The 18,212-nt window shown below is 51.0% G+C and overlaps 1 protein-coding gene across 1 annotated transcript in view; it reads left to right on the top strand.

Annotated features, from left to right (window-relative positions):
- The first annotated feature begins 249 nt into the window (after positions 1–249).
- GHDC (GH3 domain containing) overlaps positions 250–18,212 on the top strand; it is a 36,187-nt gene continuing 18,224 nt past the window's right edge. The window contains 3 exon segments of the mRNA XM_075580210.1: positions 250–282; positions 13,046–13,319; positions 14,139–14,335. Coding sequence (XP_075436325.1) covers positions 13,058–13,319; positions 14,139–14,335 — 459 coding nt within the window. The 5' untranslated portion in view covers positions 250–282; positions 13,046–13,057.

Genomic DNA, 18,212 nt, shown 5'->3' with positions numbered 1-18,212 from the left:
CTCTCCTCTTTTTTTCTCCCTCTCCTCTTTATCACCCTCTCTCCCCCTCTCTGGGGAGGGACTATATTATATAATGTTTATATGCAGACTTCTATGTACATTCTTCCCCAAAAGCCAATGCTGCCAGAGTCAAATATGGCCGCTCAATGCTTCCCATAGGAGGGACTTGCCAGCAGCAAAGATGCCTGGGAGTACTTCACCTCCCATAGCAGGGAGGCGTGTCTGGTGACCTCACTGCTGGGGAGTGGGGTAGGTCACGTGGCTGAGAGCAGGGAAGTGAAGGTAAGCAGTATCCCTATGCAGAGGAGGGACACACACCAGCAGGGGGGGTTGGGAGGTGCAGGAGTAGGGGGTGCTGTCATTTGTGCTCTGCAGAAGGGTGCAGATATGTGTTTCAGTAACTGTTACAGGACACCGTGTGTATTTGGACTCAATGAGAGATCTAGATCACTAGGGGTTAAAGTGTAACGTGCGTGTAAGTGATCCCACTCCACTGGCTGAGGGATCTGCAGCACATTGCAGAGCCATATAACACATTGCAGAGCCATATAACACATTGCAAACCATATCATAACACATTGCAGAGCCATATCATAAAAATGCAGAGCCATACAACACATTGCAGAGCCATATAAAAACACATTGCAGAGCCATATAACAACACATTGCAGAGCCATATAATAACAACACATTGCAGAGCCATATCATAACACATTGCAGAGCCATATAATAACACATTGCAGAGCCATATCATAAAAATGCAGAGCCATATAACACATTGCAGAGCCATATAACAACAACACATTGCAGAGCCATATAACACATTGCAGAGACATACCATTGCAGAGCGATATAATAACACATTGCAGAGCGATATCATAACACTGCAGAGCGATATAATAACACATTGCAGAGCGATATAATAACACATTGCAGAGCGATATAATAACACATTGCAGAGCCATATAATAACACAGCCATATAATAACACATTACAGAGCCATATAATAACACAGCCATATAATAACACATTGCAGAGCCATATAATAACACATTGCAGAGCGATATAATAACACATTGTAGAGCGACATAACATTGCAGAACGATATAATAACACATTGCAGAGCCATAGAATAACACATTGCAGAGCGATATAATAACACATTGCAGAGCCATAGAATAACACATTGCAGAGCGATATAATAACACATTGTAGAGCGACATAACATTGCAGAACGATATAATAACACATTGCAGAGCCATAGAATAACACATTGCAGAGCGATATAATAACACATTGTAGAGCGACATAACATTGCAGAACGATATAATAACACATTGAAGAGTGATATCATAACATTGCAGAGCGATATCATAACATTGCAGAGCGATATAATAACACATTGCAGAGCCATATAATAACATTGCAGAGCGATATCATAACACTGCAGAGCGATATAACACATTGCAGAGCTATATAATAACAGACATAACACATTGCAGAGCGATATAATAACACATTGCAGAGCGATATCATAACACATTGCAGAGCGATATCATAACACATTGCAGAGCGATATAATAACACATTGCAGAGCGATATAATAACACATTGCAGAGCGATATAACATATTGCAGAGCAATATCATAACATTGCAGAGCGATATCATAACACTGCAGAGCGATATAATAAAACATTGCAGAGCCATATAATGACAAATTGCAGAGCGATATCATAACATTGCAGAGCGATATCATAACATTGCAGAGCGATATCATAACATTGCAGAGTGATATAATAACACATTGCAGAGCCATATAATAACATTGCAGAGCGATATAACACATTGCAGAGCCATATAACAGACATAACACATTGCAGAGCGATATAACACATTGCAGAGCCATATAACAGACATAATACATTGCAGAGCGATATCATAACACTGCAGAGCGATATAATAACACATTGCAGAGCGATATAATAACACATTGCAGAGCCATATAATAACACAGCCATATAATAACAGATTGCAGAGCCATATAATAACACAGTCATATAATAACACATTGCAGAGCCATATAATAACACAGCCATATAATAACACATTGCAGAGCGATATAATAACACATTGCAGCCATATAATAACACAGCCATATAATAACACATTGCAGAGCCATATAATAACACAGCCATATAATAACACATTGCAGAGCGATATAATAACACATTGTAGAGCCATATAATAACACAGCCATATAATAACACATTGCAGAGCCATATAATAACACAGCCATATAATAACACATTGCAGAGCCATAGAATAACGCATTGCAGCGCCATAGAATAACAGATTGCAGAGCCATATAATAACACAGCCATATAATAACACATTGCAGAGCCATATAATAACACAGCCATATAATAACACATTGCAGAGCCATATAATAACACATTGCAGAGCGATATAATAACACATTGCAGAGCGATATAATAACACATTGTAGAGCGACATAACATTGCAGAACGATATAATAACACATTGCAGAGCCATAGAATAACACATTGCAGAGCCATAGAATTAAACATTGCAGAGCGATATCATAACATTGCAGAGCGATATAACACTGCAGAGCGATATAATAACACATTGCAGAGCGATATAATAACACATTGCAGAGCGATATCGTAACATTGCAGAGCGATATCATAACATTGCAGAGCGATATAATAACATTGCAGAGCGATATCATAACACTGCAGAGCGATATAACACATTGCAGAGCTATATAATAACAGACATAACACATTGCAGAGCGATATAATAACACATTGCAGAGCGATATAACATATTGCAGAGCAATATCATAACATTGCAGAGCGATATCATAACACTGCAGAGCGATATAATAAAACATTGCAGAGCCATAGAATAACACATTGCAGAGCCATATAATGACAAATTGCAGAGCGATATCATAACATTGCAGAGCGATATCATAACATTGCAGAGCGATATCATAACATTGCAGAGTGATATAATAACACATTGCAGAGCCTATAATAACATTGCAGAGCGATATAACACATTGCAGAGCCATATAACAGACATAACACATTGCAGAGCGATATAACACATTGCAGAGCCATATAACAGACATAATACATTGCAGAGCGATATAATAACACATTGCAGAGCGATATCATAACACTGCAGAGCGATATAATAACACATTGCAGAGCGATATAATAACACATTGCAGAGCCATATAATAACACAGCCATATAATAACACATTGCAGAGCCATATAATAACACAGCCATATAATAACACATTGCAGAGCCATATAATAACACAGCCATATAATAACACATTGCAGAGCGATATAATAACACATTGCAGAGCCATATAACACAGCCATATAATAACACATTGTAGAGCCATATAATAACACAGCCATATAATAACACATTGCAGAGCCATATAATAACACAGCCATATAATAACACATTGCAGAGCCATAGAATAACACATTGCAGAGCGATATAATAACACATTGCAGAGCGATATAATAACACATTGTAGAGCGACATAACATTGCAGAACGATATAATAACACATTGCAGAGCCATAGAATAACACATTGCAGAGCCATAGAATTACACATTGCAGAGCGATATCATAACATTGCAGAGCGATATAACACTGCAGAGCGATATAATAACACATTGCAGAGCGATATAATAACACATTGCAGAGCGATATCATAACATTGCAGAGCGATATCATAACATTGCAGAGCGATATAATAACATTGCAGAGCGATATCATAACACTGCAGAGCGATATAACACATTGCAGAGCGATATAATAACACATTGCAGAGCGATATCATAACATTGCAGAGCAATATCATAACACTGCAGAGCGATAATAACACATTGCAGAGCGATATAATAAAACATTGCAGAGCCATAGAATAACACATTGCAGAGCCATATAATGACACATTGCAGAGCGATATCATAACACATTGCAGAGCCATATAAGTACATTGCAGAGCGATATAACAACATTGCAGAGCGATATAACAGACATAACACATTGCAGAGAGATATAACACATTGCAGAGCCATATAACAGACATAACACATTGCAGAGCGATATAATAACACATTGCAGAGCGATATAATAACACATTGCAGAGCGATATAATAACACATTGCAGAGCGATATCATAACACATTGCAGAGCGATATAATAACACATTGCAGAGCGATATAATAACACATTGCAGAGCCATATAATAACATTGCAGAGCGATATCAACACTACAGAGCCATATAATAACAGACATAACACATTGCAGAGCGATATAATAACACATTGCAGAGCGATATAATAACACATTGCAGAGCCATATAATAACATGAAGACATAACACCTTGCAGAGCCATATAATAACACGAAGACATAACACCTTGCAGAGCGATATAATAACAGACATAACACATTGCAGAGCGATATAATAACACATTGCAGAGCCATATCATAACACAATGCAGAGCCATATAATAACACATTGCAGAGCGATATCATAACACATTGCAGAGCGATATAATAACACAATGCAGAGCGATATCATAACAGACATATAATAACACATTGCAGAGCCATATAACAACACATTGCAGAGCCATATAATAACACATTGCAGAGCGATATAACAACACATTGCAGAGCCATATAATAACACATTGCAGAGCCATATAATAACACATTGCAGAGCCATATAATAACACATTGCAGAGCCATATAATAACACATTGCAGAGCCATATAATAACACATTGCAGAGCGATATCATAACACATTGCAGAGCGATATCATAACACATTGCAGAGCGATATCATAACACATTGCAGAGCGATATCATAACACATTGCAGAGCGATATAATAACACATTGCAGCGCTATATAACAACACATTGCAGAGCCATATAACAACACATTGCAGAGCCATAAAATAACACATTGCAGAGCCATATAATAACACATAGCAGAGCGATATAATAACACATTGCAGAGCCATATAACAACACATTGCACAGCAATATAATAACACATTGCAGAGCCATATCATAACACATTGCAGAGCCATATAATAACACAATGCAGAGCCATATAATAACACATTGCAGTTGTGGGGAGGGAGAGGGTGAGGGAGACAGGGAGGGAGAGGGTGAGGGAGACAGGGAGGGAGAGGGTGAGAGGGAGGGTGAGGGTGAGGGAGACAGGGAGGGAGAGGGTGAGGGAGACAGAGAGGGTGAAGGAGAGGGAGACAGAGAGGGAGAGGGAGACAGAGAGGGTGAGGGAGAGGGTGAGGGAGAGGGAGACAGAGAGGGTGAGGGTGAGGGAGACAGAGAGGGTGAGGGAGACAGAGAGGGTGAGGGAGACAGAGGGTGAGGGATACAGAGGGTGAGGGATACAGAGGGTGAGGGAGACAGAGGGTGAGGGAGACAGAGGGTGAGGGATACAGAGGGTGAGGGATACAGAGGGTGAGGGATACAGAGAGGGTGAGGGATACAGAGGGTGAGGGAGACAGAGAGGGTGAGGGATACAGTGGGTGAGGGATACAGAGAGGGTGAGGGATACAGAGGGTGAGGGAGACAGAGAGGGTGAGGGAGACAGAGAGGGTGAGGGAGACAGAGAGGGTGAGGGAGACAGAGAGGGTGAGGGATACAGAGGGTGAGGGATACAGAGGGTGAGGGAGACAGAGAGGGTGAGGGAGACAGAGAGGGTGAGGGAGACAGAGAGGGTGAGGGAGACAGAGGGTGAGGGATACAGAGGGTGAGGGAGACAGAGAGGGTGAGGGAGACAGAGAGGGTGAGGGAGACAGAGAGGGTGAGGGAGACAGAGGGTGAGGGAGACAGAGGGTGAGGGAGACAGAGAGGGTGAGGGATACAGAGGGTGAGGGAGACAGAGAGGGTGAGGGATACAGAGAGGGTGAGGGATACAGAGGGTGAGGGAGACAGAGAGGGTGAGGGAGACAGAGAGGGTGAGGGAGACAGAGGGTGAGGGAGACAGAGAGGGTGAGGAAGACAGAGAGGGTGAGGAAGACAGAGAGGGTGAGGGAGAGGGAGACAGAGAGGGTGAGGAAGACAGAGAGGGTGAAGGAGACACACCCACTGATACACTGATACACACACACTCCGATACACACACACACACTCCGATACACACACACACACACACCCCGATACACACACACCCCCCACATACACACACACACACACACCCATACACACACACCCCCATACACACACACACACCCATACACACACACCCCCATACACACACACACCCACAGACACACACACTCACCCACTGATACACACACACACACACACCGACAAACACACCGACACACATACCGACAGACACACATCCACAAACTGATACACACACACACTGACACACTGACACACTGACACACACACCCACACACTGACACTGACACACACACACTGACACACACACCCACTGACACCCACACACACACACACACACACTGACACACTGACACACTGACACACTGACACACTGACACACTGACACACCCCGCCAGCCCCTGTCATTGCTCGCGGAGCCCGTGGACCGGACGGGGGGAGAACCCGCCAGACCTGGCTCCGCTCTCTCCCACCTATCCGGGGTAAGGCCGCAGAAGCAGGGAGTTCTCCAACAGCAACCGCGCACTGTCCCCATGCGCGCGCGAGGGAGGGAAAGTGCGCGCGCGAGAGAGGGAAAGTGCGCGCGCGAGGGAGGGAAAGTGCGCCCGCGAGGGAGGGAAAGTGCGCACGCCTCCAGCCATCCGCGCTCCCGCCAACCCTGCTCCCCCCCCGCGCCTACCTCAGCCATCCGCGCTCCCGCCAACCCTGCTCCCACCTCAGCTATCCGCGCTCCCGCCAACCCTGCTCCCCCCCGCGCCTACCTCTCGCCCGAGCAGCAGGCAGAGGGGGGGAGGGGGGGGAAGCGCCAAACGGCCAACGGCTGTCCCCGCTCCCACCTCCCTGCCCGCGCGGATCGGGGGAGGACGCGGAGAAAGCCCCGCCCCCGGCATCCTCCAGCCAATCACCTGCAGCCCGGCATCCTCCAGCCAATCACCTGCAGCCCGGCATATTAGAAGCCCAACCCCCTGAAATTCAAAAAAATATACTCACCGGCCGGGCTGCCACCTCCCACCGCGCACCTCCCACCGCGCACCTCCCACCGCGCACCTCCCACTGCCACCTCCCACCGCGCACCTCCCACCGCGCACCTCCCACCGCGCACTGCCACCGCGCACCGCCCACCTCGCCGCCACCGCGCACCGCCCACCTCGCCGCCACCGCGCACCTCCCACCGCGCACCTCCCACCGCGCACCTCCCACCGCCACCTCCCACCGCGCACCTCCCACCGCGCACTGCCACCGCCACCGCGCACCGCCCACCTCACCGCCACCGCGCACCGCCCACCTCGCCGCCACCGCGCACCTCCCACCGCGCACCGCGCACCTCCCACCGCGCACCTCCCACCGCGCACCTCGCACCGCCACCGCGCACCTCCCACCGCGCACCTCCCACCGCGCACCGCCCACCTCGCACCGCGCACCTCCCACCGCGCACCTCGCACCGCCACCTCGCACCTCCCACCGCCACCGCGCACCTCCCACCGCGCACCTCCCACCGCGCACCGCCACCTCCCACCTCGCACCGCCCACCTCGCACCGCCACCGCGCACCTCCCACCTCGCACCTCCCACCGCGCACCTCCCACCGCGCACCGCCACCTCCCACCGCCCACCTCGCACCTCCCACCGCGCACGGCCACCGCCCACCTCGCACCGCCCACCTCACACCGCCCACCTCGCACCTCCCACCTCGCACCTCGCACCGCGCACCGCGCACCGCCACCTCCCACCGCCCACGGCCACCGCCCACCTCGCACCGCCCACCTCGCACCGCCCACCTCGCACCTCCCACCTCGCACCTCCCACCTCGCACCGCGCACCTCCCACCGCGCACCGCCCACATCGCACCGCGCACCGCCCACATCGCACCGCGCACCTCCCACCGCGCACCTCCCACCGCGCACCGCCCACCTCGCACCGCACACCTCCCACCTCGCACCTCCCACCGCGCACCGCCCACCTCGCACCGCCACCGCGTACCGCCCACCTCGCACCGCGTACCGCCACCGCGTACCGCCCACCTCGCACCGCGTACCGCCCACCACCACCTCGCACCGCGTACCGCCCACCGCGCACCTCCCACCGCATCTACAGTGCAAAACGGGACCAGGGAGAAAAACCGGGACGGACCGGCAGCCAGAACACCACAGAAAATAAGGGTACTCCCGGCGAAACCGGGACGCCTGGTCACCCTCCCCATGATCTTCCCATCGTTGCCCATTTTCCCCAGCGTCCCCCATGATCTTCCCATCGTCCCCATTTCCCCCAGCGTCCCCATGATCTTCCCATCGTCCCCCATTTTCCCCAGCGTCCCCCATGATCTTCCCATCGTTCCCCATTTTCCCCAGCGTCCCCCATGATCTTCCCATCGTTCCCCATTTTCCCCAGCGTCCCCCATAATCTTCCCATCGTCCCCCATTTCCCCAGCGTCCCCATGATCTTCCCATCGTCCCCCATTTCCCCCAGCGTCCCCCATGATCTTCCCATCGTTCCCCATTTCCCCCAGCGTCCCCCATGATCTTCCCATCGTTCCCCATTTTCCCCAGCGTCCCCCATGATCTTCCCAGCGTCCCCCATTTTCCCCATCGTCCTCCATGATCTGCCCATCGTTCCCCATTTTCCCCAGCGTCCCCCATGATCTTCCCATCGTCCCCCATTTCCCCAGCGTCCCCATGATCTTCCCATCGTTCCCCATTTTCCCCCATGATCTTCCCATCGTTCCCCATTTTCCCCCATGATCTTCCCATCGTTCCCCATTTTCCCCCATGATCTTCCCATAGTTCCCCATTTTCCCCAGCGCCCCCCATGAACTTCCCATCGTTCCCCATTTTCCCCAGCATCCCCCACGATCTTCCCAGCGTCCCCCATTTTCCCCAGCGTCCCCCATGATCTTCCCATCGTTCCCCATTTTCCCCAGCGTCCCCACGATCTTCCCAGCGTCCCCCACGATCTTCCCAGCGTCCCCCATGATCTTCCCATCGTTCCCCAGCGTCCCCCATGATCTTCCCATCGTCCCCCATTTCCCCAGCGTCCCCATGATCTTCCCATCGTCCCCCATTTCCCCCAGCGTCCCCCATGATCTTCCCATCGTTCCCCATTTTCCCCAGCGTCCCCCATGATCTTCCCATCGTCCCCCATTTTCCCCAGCGTCCCCCATGATCTTCCCATCGTTCCCCATTTTCCCCAGCGTCCCCCATGATCTTCCCATCGTTCCCCATTTTCCCCAGCGTCCCCCATAATCTTCCCATCGTCCCCCATTTCCCCAGCGTCCCCATGATCTTCCCATCGTCCCCCATTTCCCCCAGCGTCCCCCATGATCTTCCCATCGTTCCCCATTTCCCCCAGCGTCCCCCATGATCTTCCCATCGTTCCCCATTTTCCCCAGCGTCCCCCATGATCTTCCCAGCGTCCCCCATTTTCCCCATCGTCCTCCATGATCTGCCCATCGTTCCCCATTTTCCCCAGCGTCCCCCATGATCTTCCCATCGTCCCCCATTTCCCCAGCGTCCCCATGATCTTCCCATCGTTCCCCATTTTCCCCCATGATCTTCCCATCGTTCCCCATTTTCCCCCATGATCTTCCCATCGTTCCCCATTTTCCCCCATGATCTTCCCATAGTTCCCCATTTTCCCCAGCGCCCCCCATGAACTTCCCATCGTTCCCCATTTTCCCCAGCATCCCCCACGATCTTCCCAGCGTCCCCCATTTTCCCCAGCGTCCCCCATGATCTTCCCATCGTTCCCCATTTTCCCCAGCGTCCCCACGATCTTCCCAGCGTCCCCCACGATCTTCCCAGCGTCCCCCATGATCTTCCCATCGTTCCCCAGCGTCCCCCATGATCTTCCCATTGTTCCACATTTTCCCCAGCGTCCCCACGATCTTCCCAGCGTCCCCCACGATCTTCCCAGCGTCCCCCATGATCTTCCCATCGTTCCCCAGCGTCCCCCATGATCTTCCCATTGTTCCACATTTTCCCCATCGTCCCCCACGATCTTCTCAGCGTGCCCCATTTTCCCCAGCGTCCCCCACGATCTTCCCATCGTCCCCATTTTCCCCAGCATCCTCCATGATCTTCCCATCGTCCCCCATTTTCCCCAGCGTCCCCCATGATCTTCCCATCGTTCCCCATTTTCCCCAGCGTCCCCCATGATCTTCCCATCGTTCCCCATTTTCCCCAGCGTCCCCCATGATCTTCCCATCGTTCCCCATTTTCCCCAGCGTCCCCCATGATCTTCCCATCGTCCCCCATTTCCCCAGCGTCCCCATGATCTTCCCATCGTCCCCCATTTCCCCCAGCGTCCCCCATGATCTTCCCATCGTTCCCCATTTCCCCCAGCGTCCCCCATGATCTTCCCATCGTTCCCCATTTTCCCCAGCGTCCCCCATGATCTTCCCAGCGTCCCCCATTTTCCCCATCGTCCTCCATGATCTGCCCATCGTTCCCCATTTTCCCCAGCGTCCCCCATGATCTTCCCATCGTCCCCCATTTCCCCAGCGTCCCCATGATCTTCCCATCGTTCCCCATTTTCCCCCATGATCTTCCCATCGTTCCCCATTTTCCCCCATGATCTTCCCATCGTTCCCCATTTTCCCCCATGATCTTCCCATAGTTCCCCATTTTCCCCAGCGCCCCCCATGAACTTCCCATCGTTCCCCATTTTCCCCAGCATCCCCCACGATCTTCCCAGCGTCCCCCATTTTCCCCAGCGTCCCCCATGATCTTCCCATCGTTCCCCATTTTCCCCAGCGTCCCCACGATCTTCCCAGCGTCCCCCACGATCTTCCCAGCGTCCCCCATGATCTTCCCATCGTTCCCCAGCGTCCCCCATGATCTTCCCATCGTCCCCCATTTCCCCAGCGTCCCCATGATCTTCCCATCGTCCCCCATTTCCCCCAGCGTCCCCCATGATCTTCCCATCGTTCCCCATTTTCCCCAGCGTCCCCCATGATCTTCCCATCGTCCCCCATTTTCCCCAGCGTCCCCCATGATCTTCCCATCGTTCCCCATTTTCCCCAGCGTCCCCCATGATCTTCCCATCGTTCCCCATTTTCCCCAGCGTCCCCCATAATCTTCCCATCGTCCCCCATTTCCCCAGCGTCCCCATGATCTTCCCATCGTCCCCCATTTCCCCCAGCGTCCCCCATGATCTTCCCATCGTTCCCCATTTCCCCCAGCGTCCCCCATGATCTTCCCATCGTTCCCCATTTTCCCCAGCGTCCCCCATGATCTTCCCAGCGTCCCCCATTTTCCCCATCGTCCTCCATGATCTGCCCATCGTTCCCCATTTTCCCCAGCGTCCCCCATGATCTTCCCATCGTCCCCCATTTCCCCAGCGTCCCCATGATCTTCCCATCGTTCCCCATTTTCCCCCATGATCTTCCCATCGTTCCCCATTTTCCCCCATGATCTTCCCATCGTTCCCCATTTTCCCCCATGATCTTCCCATAGTTCCCCATTTTCCCCAGCGCCCCCCATGAACTTCCCATCGTTCCCCATTTTCCCCAGCATCCCCCACGATCTTCCCAGCGTCCCCCATTTTCCCCAGCGTCCCCCATGATCTTCCCATCGTTCCCCATTTTCCCCAGCGTCCCCACGATCTTCCCAGCGTCCCCCACGATCTTCCCAGCGTCCCCCATGATCTTCCCATCGTTCCCCAGCGTCCCCCATGATCTTCCCATCGTCCCCCATTTCCCCAGCGTCCCCATGATCTTCCCATCGTCCCCCATTTCCCCAGCGTCCCCATGATCTTCCCATCGTCCCCCATTTCCCCCAGCGTCCCCCATGATCTTCCCATCGTTCCCCATTTTCCCCAGCGTCCCCCACGATCTTCCCATTTTCCCCCACGTCCCCATGATCTTCCCATCGTTCCCCATTTTTCCCAGCATCCCCCACGATCTTCCCAGCGTCCCCCATTTTCCCAGCGTCCCCCATTTTCCTCAGCGTCCCCCACGATCTTCTCAGCGTTCCCCAGTGTCCCCCACGATCTTCCCATCGTCCCCCATTTTCCCCCACGTCCCCATGATCTTCCCATCGTTCCCCATTTTCCCCAGCGTCCCCCACGATCTTCTCAGCGTTCCCCATCGTCCCCCACAATCTTCTCAGCGTGCCCCATTTTCCCCAGCGTCCCCCACGATCTTCCCATCTTCCCCCATTTCCCCCACGTCCCCATGATCTTCCCATCGTTCCCCATTTTTCCCAGCATCCCCCACGATCTTCCCAGCGTCCCCCATTTTCCCCAGCGTCCCCCACGATCTCAGCGTGCCCCATTTTCCCCAGCGTCCCCCACGATCTTCTCAGCGTTCCCCAGTGTCCCCCACGATCTTCCCATCGTTCCCCATTTTCCCCAGCGTCCCCACGATCTCAGCGTTCCCCATTTTCCCCATCGTCCCCCACAATCTTCTCAGCGTGCCCCATTTTCCCCAGCGTCCCCCACGATCTTCCCATCGTCCCCCATTTTCCCCCACGTCCCCATGATCTTCCCATCGTTCCCCATTTTTCCCAGCGTCCCCCACGATCTTCTCAGCGTTCCCCATTTTTCCCAGCATCCCCCATTTTCCCAGCGTCCCCCATTTTCCCCAGCGTCCCCCACGATCTTCTCAGCGTGCCCCATTTTCCCCAGCGTCCCCCACGATCTCAGCGTTCCCCAGTGTCCCCCACGATCTTCCCATCGTTCCCCATTTTCCCCAACGTGGGATAACAAATCCCCCAACAGATCCCAACAGATAATAACAGACTTATAATGACACATTGCAGAGCCCCCCATGTAATAACGTGTATAATACGCCCCCCCCCCCCCCTTCTCTCTGTTCTCAGGGTCACATCACGATGTTCCTGTTCTTTGTCCTGCTCCTGGGCGGAGGGGGGCTCCTGTATGTTGCCCTTTGCTTGGGCAGGAAGGTGGCGGGGTGGAGGCGCTGGCTGGGGCGCTGGCGGTGCCTCCGCCGTCTCTCCCGGGGGAAGCAGCGGCAGAGACTGGAGAGCGACACGCGGGACGTGAAGCGTGTGCAAGAGACGTTACTGCTGCACACGCTGCGTGAGCACGGGGAGACGGAGTATGGGCAGAAGCACCACTTCAGGGATATGCAGGGTGAGTGTGAGTGGTCCCTCTTCAGAGACATGCAAGGTGAGTGTGAGTGGTTCCACTTCAGGGACATGTAGGGTGAGTGTGAGTGGCCCCTCTTCAGGGACATGCAGGGTGAGTGTGAGTGGTCCCTCTTCAGTAACATGGAGGGTGAGTGTGAGGGGTTCCACTTCAGAGACATGCAAGGTGAGTGTGAGTGGTTCCACTTCAGGGACATGTAGGGTGAGTGTGAGTGGTCCCTCTTCAGTAACATGTAGGGTGAGTGTGAGGGGTTCCACTTCAGAGACATGCAAGGTGAGTGTGAGTGGTCCCTCTTCAGGGACATGTAGGGTGCGTGTGAGTGGTCCCTCTTCAGGGACATGTAGGGTGCGTGTGAGTGGTCCCTCTTCAGGGATATGCAGGGTGAGTGTGAGGGGTTCCACTTCAGAGACATGCAAGGTGAGTGTGAGTGGTTCCACTTCAGGGACATGTAGGGTGAGTGTGAGTGGTCCCTCTTCAGTAACATGTAGGGTGAGTGTGAGGGGTTCCACTTCAGAGACATGCAAGGTGAGTCTGAGTGGTCCCTCTTCAGGGACATGTAGGGTGCGTGTGAGTGGTCCCACTTCAGAGATATGCAAGGTGAGTGTGAGTGGTTCCACTACTTCTCCCCCCTCTTTCCCCTCCTCCCCCTCTTTCCCCCCCCCCTAAATTCTACAGCTGTTAATAACTATATAGAAGGGGTTAATAAAGAAGCGCTTTCACCCCCCTTACAGTATACAGACACCCCGCAACTGACACCCCCTCCCTCCTCTCCCCCCCAATTTCACATCCTCTCTCCCCATCCAGACGTCTCGTCTTTCCAGAGGCTGCATCCTCTAACCCGCTACCACCACTACAAAGACTATATCCTGCGGGTATCTCGGGGCGAGGAGAACGTCCTGCTGCCGGGGAGACCCCTCGCACTGCTGGCGACATCGGGGACATCCGGCTCCCCGGCCGCGGTGCCCGTCACCGCCCACAGCGCCGAGGAAAGCTTCCTGCAGGTGTGGGGGGTAATAGGAGGAGTTATAGGGAGCGGTTATATGGGGTAATAGGAGGCGTTGTAGGGAGGGGTATATGGGGTAATAGGAGGAGTTATAGGGAGGGGTATATGGGGTAATAGGAGGAGTTATATGGGGTAATAGGAGGAGTTATAGGGAGAGGTTATACGGGGTAATAGGAGGAGTTATGGGAGGGTTATATGGGGTAATAGGAGGAGTTATAGGGAGAGGTTATATGGGGTAATAGGAGGAACTCTTTTTATTGAAAAAATTTTCCAACATTACATTTCATAGAAAACCATTTCAAACAAAGACTGCTCATTATGTACAAACTTATATTATATCAATATTAACTCTGCATTTGTTCCACCTTTCTCCTCAACAGCAACGTCACATTCCTTTTATACACATTTTAATTGAAACTAAATAAAAGCCTTAACTATAACAATAATAGCTGCTACCTTTAAAGGATTAATTAATGAAAAAACATTTTAAGCCCCCCCCCCCCCCAAAAAAAACCACACGGTATTATTTTTTCATTTTCCCCACATTATCCCCCAATGACCCAAACCTCTTAACGGTCACTGAAGGTGGGATCATGTCCGAGTCTGTCTCTCTGGAAACATCCATAGTATGTTCCTCTTCGGATAAGGAAAGTTCCTCTACATCGTCGGAGTCTTCAGCTCTTGACCCCCAATCCTTTCTGAGAGCAGAAAAACGGTTTTTCATAGCTACCTGAGGAAATTTACCAGCGGGACCTGCAGGACGTCGAAGAGTCCCTCCAAGTTTTTTTTACCATGCTCTTCTTCCTTTTCTTTTTCCCCTGTGCCCAAATCTGCTCACTTTCTTTTTCTTTATTATTATTTCCCCTCACTTGGGTTTCCATCAAAGTAGGATCATCTGATTCCCCAGATTGTTCCCCAGCTGGGAGTAGATTTGAGGAGGTTCCTTCTATGAGGTCTTCTGACATTTCCTGGGCCTTGTTTACACTCACAATAATTGTTTTTTCTGTAAGTGTATCTGGGCAAACTGCATCCACAGGTGGTCCAGGACAAGCTCTGTCCCCAGGAGGATCTAAGCAAGCACCATCCCTAGGCTGAACCAGACCAACCCCATCTGCAGGCGGATCCAGACATATTCTGCCTGCAACTTTCAGGGCCCGGTCATAAAGTGCTTCATTGTCTTCGAAGTCCACTTCCTGCTCCCATACTTTTGAAATATTATGCCAGGCTTCTGCGCAATTCGTGTATGAATGTCCAAATTTATCGCATAAATTACATCTGATGTTTGTACAACTTGCCCTCTCGTGGCCCAAGGACTGGCACAAGTTGCATTTTAGAACATCACAAGACATGCTTAAATGTCTGGCTGAACCACATCTATGGCACAAGGTTGGCTGCCCATAGTAAAAACAATTTCCTTTTTCTCTTCCTATGAAGAAGGAGTTGGGCAAATGCTTTGTAACATTGCCATGCCGCCAAAGTCTGACTTGCACCTTCCAACCTCCAACCCAAATTTCTTCCGAGTCCATAATTCTTGTAGGTGGAGCCAGTACTTCGCATTGTCTGCCAAGCCATATCAGAATATCTGATATTGGGACTGATTCGTGTCTGAAGAGAATTGTTACCGACTTTGTTTCCGGTTTGGACACAGGAATAGCTGCAAAGGACTTCCATAATTCTGAATTTTTAAGACTCTCATATTTTGTCCAAAAGTAGTCCAGAGCCTGAGGTCTCTTAAAGCTGACATCGTATTCGCATGAACCTGGAACATGGATAAGGGCATAAATGTCATCTGCACTGAAGCCCAAAGATTCTTTCAATAGATGTTTTCCTACAAAAATCCTATCAGGCTTCATCTCCTCTGCACCCTTATATCTCAATTTTACCACGTTCCTCCTTTTTAAAGGTTGTGCATTTCTGGTCACAGCGCTCACAAAGGATCTCCCACTCCAGGCTGAAGGGGGGGCTGTGTGAACTGGGGTTGCCTTGATGCCATTACTTTGCGTTACCCCATCTTCTGATTGGGCCACTCTATCAGGAACTGTTTGGATAGGAGCAGCACTTTTAGTCTCGACAACCTTAACTTCACTCCCAGGCACTACAGGGTTAATGCAGTCGCCATTGCTGCTAATTACCACCTGCTGTTCTCCTCTCTCAGAGTTCTGAATCCCAGGACCAGCTAATAAGCAGGGGGGTGGTTCTGTAAGTCCAGGTGAGCATGGGTTCTCTGGCTCACTGCTCTCAGGTACGAACTCCATTTCCAGCTGATCTCCTCTCAGAGTTTCTAGGTTCTTGCTTTGCTGCTCTCCAGATTTCTTTGTAATTTCTTTAACTTCTCCCAGCGTGGGAGTCTGAGATAACCCAACATCACAGGGGTCTGCTGCTTTCTTTGCATGCAATGGTCTTTTAATCAGATCTTCTGCCGCTTCTGCTATTAACCCCTGGGATGCTGGAAGCTCTGGAACAGATCCTTGCTCACAGTCTGATACACCCTGAGGTGAGTCCCCTTCCCTGAAGTTTTTGGACCCTATTACAGGGCTGTTACCTTCTCCTGTGGAAACCTTTAGCTTCCGGTCCTTTGCTTTCTTTTTTTTTTGCAACTTTACCCTTTGGGGTTTTCTTGGCAGTTGGTTGAATTAAACTGTCAGGATCTGAATCAGAATTTTACTGGGATAAGTTCTCTGTTTTATCTTTAGACTTTGCAGACTTGTTCTGGGATCTAGTTTCTCTCCCACTTCTTGTAGGCGTCACCAAACTTATCTTTTCTTGTGAGCATTTAATGGGGTTTTGGCTTCCGTTTCCACAATATGAATCTGCGCCTTGTTCTGCACTTTGCTCTGCACCCTGCTCAGCATTTTGCTCTGCACCCTGCTTGGCACTTTGCTCAGCACCCTGTTCAGCACTGTGGGTTAGCATTTCAATAGTTTTTAAAAGGGAACGTTTCTGTCTGACTGGAACCCCTGTTATTTTAGCAATCTCATCCTCCAACCGGGTTAATTCAACATGCAGATGATTTATTTGCTTCTTGCGCGTGTCTACCTCACGACCACGACATCTCTTTAATTTAATATTTTCTATTTCCAATTCTTCTACCTTCCTGTTATACTTCTTCAATAAAGCTCGTTTCTCTTCTTTCTTAAGCAGATTCTGTTCTGCTCTTTCCTTTCTCTCCAAACTCTCCTGTACCTTGCATTCAGCCTCACCAAGGCCTACATCACTGCTGCAGCCAGCGGCCTCGCCTACTTCCATCTCCAACTCACAGCCACCAACCCCCGGGTCTAAGGCCATCCTGGCTCCCCTGCAGGAGCTCACCTGCAGCCCATCCTGGAGGAGTTATAGGGAGGGGGTATATGGGGTAATAGGAGGAGTTATAGGGAGGGGTTATATGGGTAATAGGAGGAGTTATAGGGAGGGGGTATATGGGGTAATAGGAGGAGTTATAGGGAGGGGTTATATGGGTAATAGGAGGAGTTATAGGGAGGGGTTATATGGGTAATAGGAGGAGTTATAGGGAGGGGTTATATGGGGTAATAGGAGGAGTTATAGGGAGGGGTTATATGGGGTAATAGGAGGAATTATAGGGAGCAGGTTATATGGGGTAATAGGAGGAGTTATAGGGAGGGGTTATATGGGGTAATAGGAGGAGTTATAGGGAGGGGTTATATGGGGTAATAGGAGGAGTTATAGGGAGGGGGTATATGGGGTAATAGGAGGAGTTATAGGGAGGGGGTATATGGGGTAATAGGAGGAGTTATAGGGAGGGGTTATATGGGGTAATAGGAGGAGTTATAGGGAGGGGGTATATGGGGTAATAGGAGGAGTTATAGGGAGGGGTTATATGGGTAATAGGAGGAGTTATAGGGAGGGGTTATATGGGT

Source organism: Ascaphus truei, chromosome 23 (assembly GCF_040206685.1).
Source record: "Ascaphus truei isolate aAscTru1 chromosome 23, aAscTru1.hap1, whole genome shotgun sequence".
NCBI classification, from domain to species: domain Eukaryota; kingdom Metazoa; phylum Chordata; class Amphibia; order Anura; family Ascaphidae; genus Ascaphus; species Ascaphus truei.
The sequence above is the reverse complement of the archived record's forward strand: the minus strand, read 5'-3'. Positions and strand labels throughout refer to the sequence as shown.